We start from the raw sequence: 13267 nt of genomic DNA, 5'->3' as shown, positions 1-13267 counted from the left end.
GCAAATTTGGCTAGGGGGAACTTTAAATACCCTGTAAAACCTGTTTCACAGCATGCAAGGGTCCACCCCCCCTCCCCCGCCGGCCCATATGAACATAAAGGAGCCAGAGGACTGTACATGTTGCTAAAGGGAGTGGCTACTTCTGTGAATGTGAATCATCAATATGAAACCCATAAACGAATGTGAAATGTAAGCTACTTCAAAAGAACGGCGCCACAGGAACCAAAGCAAAAGCAGAACAACATAAATTTATTGTTGAAAAAAAAACCAAAAAGAAGCAACAATCGGGAAGAAAAAAAGCTCTATCCTGGCACATTGTTCATCTTTATATTACAAAAAGGAGCAAAAAGGCTACAAATCTCGATAATTTATACAAATACGACAACTTTCCAAAAATAAATCTTTAATTTAGTAAACGCTCTGTGAACAAGTTTCTGCAATAACCCACCGCTTGAGATCCCTGAGCAGAGACACATTTTTTTTTTTTTTTTTTTTTTTTACATCTTCACTCAAGCAATAATAATTATCAGTGTTTGTTCATTTAAACACTTTATATACACAGGCCAACTTAGCGAGCTCTTTGACTAAGGGGTGCGTGAGGTGTGGGGGAGGGGAGGGGAGGGGGGTGAACGTGAGCCGGGGTGATCTTACTGAACATATCACTGGTGACGATCAATAACAGGACGGTGTCGACGCAACACACCACATATATATATATTTATATATATATCCAACATTTCTATTCTCCGACATACTCTGCATTTACCAATAATGAGCTGTATAGGGAGATTTCTCTCTCTCCTTCTCTCTCTCAGTAATGACCACAAACGTGTACATCACATCCGTTAACTTCCTTCATATTATTATTATTATGTAAAAACACAGTGCCAGCTGGTTCTGTTGCTACGGTAACACACAGCAATAAGTTACAATATGTTCAAAACTAAGGACACAGAATAGTTCAGCGAGGTTTGTGGTCAATGACAAACAAATGATCACAAATATACTGCACATACTCTTACTTCCCGCAAGGTGCCGTTTTCACTTCATGTATGCTGACAACAAACTAAACACACAAATAGATGTTAATCACACAGAATATATACACAATGAGACCTCACGATGTGGGGAAATCCTTCATGTGACCAAACCAAACTTCAGCCTGGCTACTTTTTCGCTGCGAGATCTTCAGTATACTATACACGACGTAGGTATATATTAAGGATTCATTTATACAAACAAAATTAGTTTTATTCCGACACAAAACATAGGCGTTATAACACTTCCCTCAGACGTGCTGCGTCCGTGCGTCGGCATAGCTTTTTGGATTTGGTTCGGAGACCTTTCACCAGTTTCAGCTCCGCGTTATTGTTCGTAAAAAAGCTTCAGGCATGTGGGAAGACGTGTACCAAACTACTGCAGCTTCCTCATTCCTATAGCTTCTTACTGTTGCCGACAAACAAGTAACCATGACGGCTCGGCTTCCTCGCCAGCGTAGATCACAAGGAAGTAGTGGTAAAATCACTCTACTAGAGGAGCTCCTCACCTTTTATTATAAGGCATCACAATGTAAACGGAGCCCCATTTCCGTATTAGCTTTTTTTTGCGTTTTCTTGCACAAAACCTATCGTGTTTGGCAAAGTCCAGCCTTTCGAGGAGGTTTAAGAGGCTATTGTTGTGCTGTAATGGATACCAGATTAAATTCCCTTTTTCAAGTTTTCACCCAATATCAGGACGTCTGCTGCAAATGGTTTGCAGCGATGGTGCTAATTTTTCCCATCTTCGTGATGAAGTGTGTGCAATCTCCCGTCGAGGATGTGAACGGAGCTTTAAGTGATTTAAACTATTGAAGGGTATCCAATTCTTAATATTGTGTTTTTTTTTTTTTGTCTCTATCAAGATGGGACATGAGATCAAACCAAAAACTTTATTAAATTGTGATGGAATACGTGTTCAGGGCAGCGCTCTGAGATTCTTTTCCCTCTTTTATACCTCACTATGCTCGGAGACAAATTTCACCTCTTTGAACTACAATTCCTTATTTAAAAAAAAAAACCCAATTCATCACAAATCTTGAAGGATGTACCTACGGTATGGTCTTACTTCAAGTTCAAGTGCTCTAGGTCTAAAAGTAAAAAGAAAACAAAAAAAACCCCACAAACACATGGTTCCTGCGGGAGCACACGTTTTGCAGAGATTTATAAAAAAACAGTCCAAAGACCATGTAGCACCTGCCAAACTGTGAGCAACGCTTCTGAAGAAAAGGCTGCTGGCCCCCGAGGCGTGTGCAGAGCTCAGGAGTTATTAGAAAGGCCGGGCGGCACAGTCGCAGTCTCACTGAGCAAACATCCTCCCTGAGTCTCTCCCATCTTTTCCTGGACGAGAGGAGCCAATGGGGAGCGTGCGGGCCGTTTCCCCGTTCCCTCCCCTCCAGGTCTGGCTTGCAGATGGCAGGTAGGCAGGCGGGGTTGAGCTCAGGGGCTCATGGTCCTCAGGCCCTGTTTCTCCATTATGTTCCACAGCTTACGCAGGTTGGACTGGGTGATAGCGTCATCCGGTTTCAGTTGAAGTGCTCGGAGGTAATTGGCTTCGGCTTCTCGCAGCTTCCCGTTGAGGTGGAGGATCGCGCCCAGGTTCATCAAGGCGGCGGGATACTAAACACCAAAAAGAGAGAAAAAAAAAGAAGAGTATTAGTCATTTTTAGGATGAGATCGGTTTCATACCTGCACCTCAGGGTGGCTTAAAGCTCGGTTCCAAAGGTGCACATTGTTCAAGGACAGCAACTAAGCATACCCTTGTTATTGAGAAATAACTAATGATTTAGATTCTCCTTTTTTTATGCTTGTTTTGAGCCGAGCTCTCCGGCTTCTCTGTGTTTTCATGCTGATGACTTGTATTTGTAGGGCACTTAATGCACTTTTAATCCTCTGTATTGCATTATAAACTCATTTAAGAGAGAGAGAGAGAGAGAGAGAGAGAGAGAGAGAGAGAGAGAGAGAGAGAGAGAGAGAAAGGTACAATAAGTACAAACACAATGAGTCTAAGAGATAGCAAGAGATTTACCTACAGTTATTACTCATCTCTAATGGTGTGTTCAGAGACTTCATTTAATAAGGAATTCAATTTTTTAAGACGCCAGAGATCAGGTGTGGATTACGATGAATAATGCAAATGAAGTCTAACGACTTACACGTTGGGTGGTACACACAATTTAACAGGGAACTCAATTTGACCAGAAATGTTTTACATCAACGAGCCACATCCAATTTCTATTGTTACAGAAAAACAGATGTTATTTCAGAGCGTTAAACACTTTGAAATATCAGTCTTATTAGAAAACCCGAGGGGAAAAATGTCATCGCGGATGACGGCATGGAGTTTGAAGAATAAACAGTTATTTTGTCTGTGAAGTGAATAAAAACGGCCGCTGTAAAAGAACATTTGGTCGTCCTGTGAAGTTTCTGCAGAGCGTTATTGGATCACACGCAGGCTGCAGCGCCGTGTTTGGTAACCATGCCACTTTGCCTGTCCCTGTGTCTTGTCCGCGGCCACAGATGTCGGAGGCAGCAAAACCGCCACTTTGAAGTGGGTCGGGATGAATGCTATCCGGGTCGCTGCTCGGTGCCAAGAGGGCAGTGAGACGGGCGGGTGAGTCATGAAGACATAAGTACAGGAAAAAGTGTCCAGGGTGCAATCACGGTACGACCGTGAAGTAACCGGGCCAAGGGAGGGGCCCACATCTGATCTCCATTTTAGTCAGAAGTGTGGAAAAAAACGATGTCTAATCCTGTAGCAAAGCTACTGTTTTACAGCTTGAGATTATTGTAATTTCTGTAATTGCCATTCTTAGGAAACAAAGAATGTTCAAATAAAACAGTCTGGGTAGAAACGGACAATCGTGTGCTTTCATTGCAGCGTTTGGGAGTTTTTCTCATACACCATTGACACATGGAACGGCACATGATTATGGCATCTTGACATTTACTGAGTGCTGCGCTGCGAGCATTAGCCTTAATTTCTTTCTTATGGTCTATTAGCTAATGAAGAGTGATTCCCAGAGCAACACTCTTGCATGAGAAAACAGTGTTTTCCTATAAATGTTAGGAGAAATCTGCAGACTGTTATGAGATACGCGTGGAAAGTGAACCATTCACAATAACAGCAGTGCTGCGGAAAAGACTAGAGTCCGCAGCCATGCTAGTGAGAAATTCAAAATGTTGGATCAGCAAAGTCATGAGGATATATCCTCTGGGAACCACGAATGTCTGTAGCAAACATGGCACCAATCCATCCATTAGATGTTGAGGTATTTCATAGAATAGGTGACATTTTTGACCTAATGGAGCTACAGGAAAAGTCACATGATCACTAAGGCCAATCAACCTCATCCTCTGGGGACCACGAATGTCTGTAGCAAACATGGTGCCAATCCATCCATTAGATGTTGAGGTATTTCAGAGAATAGAATTTTTGACCTAGTGGAGCTACAGGAAAAGTCACATGATCACTAAGGCCAATCAACCTCATCCTCTGGGGACCACGAATGTCTGTACAACTGGATCAAAGCCACTAGCATGGCAAAAATACAGATAACTTCTTAACTTATCAATAAAGATTCAGATGGGATTCATCTTTTTTCCTATAAACTTAAAAAATATGATATATAAACTTCTAACAGGCTGGAAAGAAAATCAGGGTTTTAAATCAGAATGAAACGCATTCCTGAGGACAAACAGCCACAGATGAACCATCTGAACCGAATCACTTCCCATACAGTACACACCTTATCGTGGTTTCAAAGTTTACTCTCTGCGTATCCACGGTTTAGCTGTCGGTGCATTGAGAATACCTTCTCAGAGAGGTTCTCAAACACAGACAGTCTTAAATCATACGGTCATTTATCTTGCTTTGTCCACACTGCAAGTTTGTGTGAACTGTCCTCCTTTGCCGGACTGTTGCACTCTTGTCTCACAAAAACTCCCAAAACATCTCTGTGTTTTTCCACTGTCAGATTCAGATGAGTGATGCTCCACGCATGAGAATCGCAATGGGAACAATATGTCCAATAGCGCTGCTTTTCTCATCGGGAGAATTCAATTGCTGAATAAATCAAAGGGACTCTGGAACGGTCCTGTTGTCTCTTAGAGACACATTCTAAGTATATACGCACATATAAAACATGCTAGAAATGCCTTGGCCATATATATATATATATATATATACGCATACTGACTCCAAATCTGCATGTAAGTTACTTCCAATCCACTACATTCGGTGCAAATTGCTCTATGAAATGAATCCCCTAGCAAAACAAGATATTTCTCTGTGTTTTTGGATTATTGTTCACAGAAGCAGCCAAAGTTCTTGACTTTAATGGTCGGGGTAATTCCGAGGCTGTTTGTGTAATAAATTACCTTCTGTTTGACCCACCATTCCAAGGTCAAACCACAAAATAACGCTGGGGGATCAATTTGCACGTTTTGGGAGATTTTTACAACTCAGAATAATGCTAGCCCCAAAATATAGAACCGTTAATACACATGGACGGAGAAGTGACAGTGAAGGGGCCACACAGAAACACTGTATCCACAACAGGTAAGTGACAACGTTACTGATATTAATGCCATTGTGTGGAGTTGATCCAGTGGCCTCAGGCAAGGGTTTGGATTTGGTTTCTGAAGTGGGGGGGGGGGGGGGACATTATGATTAATTTATTGTTCAGAATTATAAATTATGATTTAATTAGTTATCTTCACAAAAGTGTTAGAGTACCAAAACATTTCCACGTACATATTTCTCATAATGACCTATACTTTTTTCTTGGATTGGATTTTTTGGAATAAATATGTTTGTATATGAAACATATAAACACAAAGAAAATGCTTCTAAAAACTACCATTTCCAATTTCAACAATGAACCTTTAGCCATATCTTACTCCATTATCTTTGATTATGAGTCCTTTCAGGAGAATTGTCTGCTAAATTATTACTTTTTACCGAAATGCGGAGTTGTGGGACTTTTTTCAGGCCCGACTGGTCTGCAGTCAGCATGACTCAAAGCTTCTCCCATCTGGATTTTGGTAGTTTGGTGGTCTTTTAGTGAATGGATCAAAATGAAATTGTAGAAAGTGAAAGGGAACCTGGAAAGTTTCACTGATGATTCAAGCTTCTCACAACATTCTCTTTATCCCACCGCGTCAGAGTGAGTTTGTTCTCTCACTAGTGGTGCCACTAAAGACGGTCTTGATGATCGAATAATGGGTCTATTATTACTTCGATTTATAGAAGACTAATCGGATAAAATGTGTTTTTTTTCCAGCATTTAATGAAAATCTCACACTTTTAATAAAGACAAATGTCATCACCTATTGCCTTACGTCTGATTTCTTCCCATTTCCGTTACTTTCATCAAGCTTTAGCTTCAAAATGTCTGAATCAGGGACTGCTTGCATTGGTACATCATGACAGCAGACAGTATTTCTGTCTGTTTTTTAAATTAGATCCTGTAATCATGCTTTTGCTGTACTTTTTCTCCAGTGCATTGTTAGTTTTTGCCTCTGGCTTGCGGCATATTTTCTTTGTTTACTTCAAATGTTTACTCCAGAGACATAGGAGACGGTGCCACTTCATGGAATTCAACATTTGAGCTACACAAGGAGTGGCACTGGCTGGCTTACTGCCTCCGTGGAGACGCTGCCACAGTGCCTGCATAGACCCAACTAATCAATGATGGAATTCATTGCCAACATAATACAGCAAGATTTCCCTCAGAAATGAGTGAGCTTTGCTAAACAACTGTCCATAAAAGAGGAGGTTTAAGATGGATGAGAGGTTGGTGAAGATGTGGAACGACAACCACTGACTCTGGTTTTCCTCTCAGTGCAGTTCAAAAGATCTTTTCTTCTCCGCCCATGCAGGACTTACAGGACTTATCAATCCACGAGTTTCGTTTCCTTCCTCTACCTTCCTCCCCTGTAGGCCCCCCCTTTCCTCACCAAAGCCTCCCCCCCATTACTTTATAGACTTTTGTGATTTATAACCATACTCCTGCATTCTTCCTCACCCTTGCAACACTCGCAACACTCTACAAAACGTTCCCTTGTCAAAAGATTTCTTTTTTTCCCCTCATTTCCTGCTGCTCTGCAACCTCTCCGCCTGCCTACCCTTCCCAAAACTGGCATGTCGCAGCCGAGGCTTGGGCCAGATGTGCAGCATATTAGCCTATAGCCCCGTAAAGAACGTAGTAAAGAGCAAAGAGTGAAGCTAGGTCGAGGAACGACCTGACCATAATGGCTTCTGATTGACAATGAAGTGAAGAATATTTACATTGAATGGGAAAACGAGAGATGTCATAGGGTGCAGAGATCGACCATCGGATGGGATTTAGCTCGTCTTGATAGGGGGAATTGTTGGACTAAGGGTCTAAATCCCTTGAATGGAGGGAATTGTCCTCTCTCACTCAGAGCGAGCAAACACATGTGCTTAATAAAAAACACCAGGGCTTTTTTTGGAGAGCCGCAAAAAAGCACGAAGCGACAAATGAAGACGGACAGGCTACATGGCTTAAGTCAAGTCACATCGGAAAGAACAAAGGATAATGGTCAGGATGATGAATGAAGATGCTAAATTCAGCTGTAAGCAATACAAATGACAAAAAGGCACCAAAGCAGAAGTGACCAAGCTGGGGCAAAAAAAGAAAAAAGAAAGGCCTCTGTGTTTGGATGTGGCAATTAGAGATGCCAAGAACCAGTCGTGAGGAAATTGCATGGATTTGGCTCCGAAATAGAACTTTAAGGAACACAAATACCCTCAGCACCTTTTTACAGAAGTACATATCCATCAGGGGATGGAGTCTTCTCAACCACCAACCCTGTCGCCCTGATTTACATTTTTCCCTAAAAAATCCATTAAGATTTCAGGACAATTTGTGCTTCTTTATAAAAAAAAAGGGACTTCATAGACACACTCCCACAATTCACCTGAAATGCAATGGTTGTCTTCCTTTATTCAAGTATGCTTTGAACTAAAAACTTGAACAAATATTTTCCCTAACTTTACATCTGGGTTTAATCAGATATACCCAATTCTCCTGCGCTACATTGGCACCGAGAACGACAGCGCGGATTGCCGCAGCTCGGCTCAATTTCATGGTTTCCGTGGGAAATCTTACAGTTGTATCCTTTTGTTATACTCAACTTTTTTGTTTGTCATTGTTTGTGCGTATCATACAGAGGTTTGTGTGCTTGCAGATCCAAACTTTATCTTCTGTATAACAATGTTCAGATTTATTTTCATCATTAATCCTGAACGGATTTCGTCCAATCAAGCCTCAGTGACAAACAGGGCGACCACATGGCAAACATATTTTTGCTCCCTTCGGCGGCCCACACTTAAACAACTCGACCCCTCCTGCCAAAGCTCTCAAAGACTGGACCCCATTCATTTTCAAGATGTCAAAGTCCCCAGACTGAGTGTTATCATTATTCTTTCCAATCTACGTATTCCCTTTGAAGCCGGTGATGGATGCTGCATAAACAAACCTCTGAGCTCAGGAAAAACCCAGCCCTCGTTTCTCTGAGACCCAGTGACAATGAAAGTCGTTGTGACAAGGCAGACCGGGGCAGCAGGAATATTGGAAAAAGCCACCCAGACTGTGATTGCAGTGTCCATCAGGGTTAATAGTAATGAGGGATGATTAGCTAGTTGTGGTTGTACTCACGTTGGGCCTCAGGCTCGCCGCTTGTCCGTAATACTTCTCGGCTGCCTCATTCAGGCTGGCTTGTCTGCAAAGGGAAAACAGAGAGAGGCATTACTCATCTTTATTGCTCCGGGCTTCGAATGAGGCCTTGACCTCCTGTGTGTTTACCAGCACTCAGGGGTCACTGAGCAAATAACAGAAGGGAAGAGCACAAGGGCCGAGAGAAGCCGATCCAATCGCCTATAGAGTTCCATAGCATCTTTCACTTGATACCATCTGTGCTGCGTATCTGCTTTAATTGAGCCTCGAGGTCAGGACATTTGGCTTGTTGTTGGGTACTCAAGAGAAGACTCATCAACACACCAAAGGCTGATCAGGAAAAGTCACCGTACATTTTTCTGTTTACAGCCGGTGGGGGAAGATTGTGGTTCGACATGCTGGATGGATACTGAGACGCTGAAGGAATGCAAACATTGTGGAAGCGCTAAGTCATTTAATCTTATTATCACGACAACGTGGACAGTAGAGGAGATGGCGCAGATGCACCAAAATATGCTGCATGTGCCACACTGTGACAAAAAGGATTTTTAGGGGCAGATGGCTTATCGGCATGACTCCCTGGAACCAGAAACGCTTTGTTCCCGAGGACATAAAGCCTGCAGCCAAGACAGGATGTCCTATATTATGCTTTTCATCTTCTTTCATAAAGCCGAAGCTCTGCCTACTGTTATACACTAACCTGTGGCTCCTCTGTCACAAGGCCTTTCCTGTTATTAATAATACCCCCGCTATCTCAGAAATCACCTTTATGGTCCACAGCTGCATGCTTTTCACTGATGGTAACAATTGTCTCATTGCAAGTAATTTAACTTTGACGATGTCAAGGACGGAGTCAACGACGGCTGGCCGTGGAGCCCCTTAAGTCGTAATGATCAAAGGAGGCGAGGCTGTAGAACCACAGTTTCATTTAGGCTGTCGTGGTCTATTAAGGGATCATCATGCATGTGGTTCCAGATATAAAAGGCACAGCTTTTATTTTAGGATTACCAGATCAGTGGCCAAAGTAAACACAAAGTAGTTATGTTTGGCTTTAAAGACTCTTATGTGCTCTAACTTTTAAAAATTAGTAGATACGGTAAGTGATGTTTTGTCAGTTAAATATAACAAAGTAAAGCTTAATAGCTTAAATGTAGCCTGGAAACAAATGTTTTAATTTTTCCTGAGTCTTATTAAAAAAACGAATTATCAGATAAAAATGGACCTTTAAGAAAAACTGACTTTTAAAACAAATTACTACCAACAAAAGACACATATCTTCTTTTTTTAAATTTTTTTTTTTTTTAGATTTTTTTGAGGCATAGACGCCTTTTATTAGCAGTGGATAGATCGGAAACATGAGGAGAGAGAGGGGATGTGACATGCAGCAAAGGACCTCCGGCCGGGATTCGAACCGGGGTCAGACACATATCTTCTATGTAGTTATTGGAATTAGTGAGAAGAAAAAGCCACGCTAACTAAATGCTTATGTCAGCATGCTAACATGCTAACACGGTGATGTTTAGCAGGTATCATTTTTACCAAGTTCACCATCTAAGCTTAGCCTGTAACCATGATGACAACTACTTTGTGTTTAGTGATAATGCCATTATTTCGTCAGGTGTTTAGTTTGAGACATTTCAATTTCAACCGCAACCAAACCACCAAAGTCAGAAGGAGTTAGCCTCCGAGGACCATGAATGTGGGTATTAAATGTCATGGTAGTGATTCAAAGAGCGGTTGGAAGTGTCCAAAGTGCTGGAACAACTGACACTGCCATGCTGACGTGATTAAATCACAATCATTTTGTGTAATTTTGTTCCAAAAGAAGTTGTCCTACATGTTATCATATACTTCAGAAAACACGTAAGAACATGCCAACGCTCTTTATTTTTTAAGTACAACTGAATTGCTCCAGTTTGGTTCCAAAAAAGCATTTTACGTCCCAAAAGGCGATCCAGATACCGACTCAAGTTGCTGAATTTGTCCTGAGATTATAAATGTGGGTTTCACGTCCAACCACAACCATATGTTTGTTTGCCAGTGTAACATTTAGAAAGTGCAACCTTATGAGAAAAAAAGAGGCACAAATCTAATTCTATAATATCATTATCACATTATCATTGAGGAGCTGGAGAGCTGCCACGCCATGAGCATAGGGGCAGCAGCAAGACCTCCTAGGGCTGTCTCACTGCGGGCTCTGAGAGGGCAAACAATGAAGGCCAAGAATGTAAACCACTGCCTGACTTTAAACCCGAAGGGGAAAGTCAGTGTAATGCTACGAGAGCGCACGGGAATAATGAGATGGATGGGAAATGTAGGAATGAAATAAATCCCCCGGGGGAAAAGAAATCTCGTCCATATTTCAAATCAACAACTCAACCACTGATCTTCTTGCCCTGACATCTTGTCTGGAGATGGTCTATTAACCCCAGACATGCACAAATCAGAGCCCTGACAGTACTGCTTATAAGCGTGGCATTGTTGGAGCGTAATGACTGAATGAACAAATTGCATTTTTCAACAACATCCAAATATCTGTGCTTAAACCACAGCCGTCCCATCTGTCTCAAGAGCAGAATTACATTTTTTTTTTCAGACTAAGATTCTGCCTGATAGAACGCTACACTGAACACAGCCGTTCTCCCTCAGGGTGGTTCTGTTTGTGTAAGTTCACCTAATGTAACTTATTACCGATTCATTCTTTTTATTACCATTACAAGGTTGCATTTAAACCAATTTATACACATTTTTGGAATTAGGACTGTCAAATTATGCAATTGGCATACCTAACACCATGACATGCTGGTAATGTATAAGGTAATCTTTCAGATCTTATCGTGTTATTACATTATTATATAAGAAATATGGTCTTGGAGGTTTAACTATGAGTGCATAACCTTTGTGAGTGTGTCTTTTCCCCTGGCTGACTCCACATTTAACCTTACTGTATGATGTCACAGTGTCATTTTAGTCTCTTGCTGATATTTGACACATTATTAAAAGGGTAGTGTAAACATTGGCCTCGCCATTAACCAAGATTCCCAGTCCAACATTCACATGATAAACAAGACTTTGTCTCCCCATAAGAATGTTTCAAAGGAGGCAGAAGGAAATTATTAGTTTGGGAACAAAATGGTAAAAAAAAAAAGGGTCCAAGAGGGCAATAAAAGTCATTTGTATGTCTGACAGCGTCTGCTTCTCCTTTTAATCCTTCCCCCCATGTAGATTCACTTGTGTCCCCACCAACCGAGGGCTTTTCCACGTCTGTTTCCAAGACAAACACATAAAGAACATGAGCTGTGGAGAAGCGAGACCCCATGCCAAGCAGGCGGAGAACAGTTCAGTCCGAGCACCGCTTGAAGCCCTCTTCGGTTGCCAGGGGTCTGGACCACGGAAGAGGGCTCTCAAGACTGAAAGGCTGTTGGCGGTGAAGATCCTGCGTGATCAGACTGGTCGGGGACGAGCTACGCATAAAGCAGCTGGCGAAGAATCTCAGAGCTGTGGAGCAACGCTGCACTCTTGGGCCAAAGTCAGCTGAGATGAGATAATGGTCGAAAGGAATGGTTTGATATGATAGCAAACTCTTTTGCATGTCAAGAGTTACATGTGGAGATTTATACTGTAACCGCTCTAATGACTGTAAATATAAATAAAGATGAAGCTACAGCCAGCTTAGCTGAGGGAAGCAACAACCTGGCTCCGTCCAAATCAGGTGGCAACCTCTGGTCCTGAGAAATACACCAATGTAGAACGTGTATTCTCTCTGGTGGCCATAAGGGGGCGACTCCTCTGTTTGCAAAAAGAAGTCTGATTGCATGGAAGTCCATGAGAAAATGTCCCTAAACATGAATCTATGATCACAATCTCTAGTCGTCAATACAGCTCCTCCGCAGTCTATATATGGTCACTTCCGTTCACTGGCTGAAAAAAATAATAAATCCAAGATGGCGATGGCAAAAATGCCAAACTCGCGAGTCCACAAACGAATGGTTGACGTCACGATGACTACGTACACTAATTTTACTCTTTGGGTATATGAATATTTTCTTTATTGACATTTTGTGAGTTTATTTAATTTATTCATGGCAAATTCTCCTTTTAAGCTAGCTAAGCCAACCAGCTGTTAGCTGTGGCTTCATGAAGACTAGTATCAGAATCTCCCACCTAACCAGCAAGAATACTCATATTTCTCAGTGTTCCTTCAAAGATAACCATCCCTTGTCAGTAGGCAGCTGTAATTGAAAAATCCTGGAGTTACCCGCGATGTGTTTAAAGAAGGAAATCTCTACACGGGGGTCATCGTTTTGTAGGTTTATTCAGTCGGCGAGGCAACACACTGTCAGTTGGCACGTCGCCCTATATTTACACATTTCCACTCGTGGCTCGTGTTCAGGGACACAACAGCTTGTGGGCTTCAAAGTAGGAGCCAGGGCCGACGGAGAAAAGAGTGCGACGGAGTGAGAGAGGGGTATAGCATATGAAGAAATATATAGCTGCACAGCACGCGAAGACAAACCAGCAGCTCTCGGG

General features: G+C 42.0%; 1 protein-coding gene across 1 annotated transcript in view; it reads right to left on the bottom strand.

Annotated features, from left to right (window-relative positions):
* Window positions 1-263: 263 nt before the first annotated feature.
* Window positions 264-13267, bottom strand: part of tmtc2b (transmembrane O-mannosyltransferase targeting cadherins 2b) — an 81297-nt gene continuing 68293 nt past the window's right edge. Inside the window, exons 11-12 of the mRNA XM_084017775.1 lie at window positions 8720-8783; window positions 264-2654 (exon numbers count right to left, since the gene is read on the bottom strand). Of these exons, the coding sequence (XP_083873901.1) occupies window positions 2475-2654; window positions 8720-8783 (244 nt within the window). The 3' untranslated portion in view covers window positions 264-2474. The remainder of the gene's footprint in view (window positions 2655-8719; window positions 8784-13267) is intronic.

The sequence above is a fragment of the Eutrigla gurnardus genome (assembly GCF_963514095.1).
Source record: "Eutrigla gurnardus genome assembly, chromosome: 9".
Lineage (NCBI taxonomy): Eukaryota > Metazoa > Chordata > Actinopteri > Perciformes > Triglidae > Eutrigla > Eutrigla gurnardus.
Note: the sequence above shows the minus strand (reverse complement) of the source record. Positions and strands in the feature narration are given on the sequence as shown.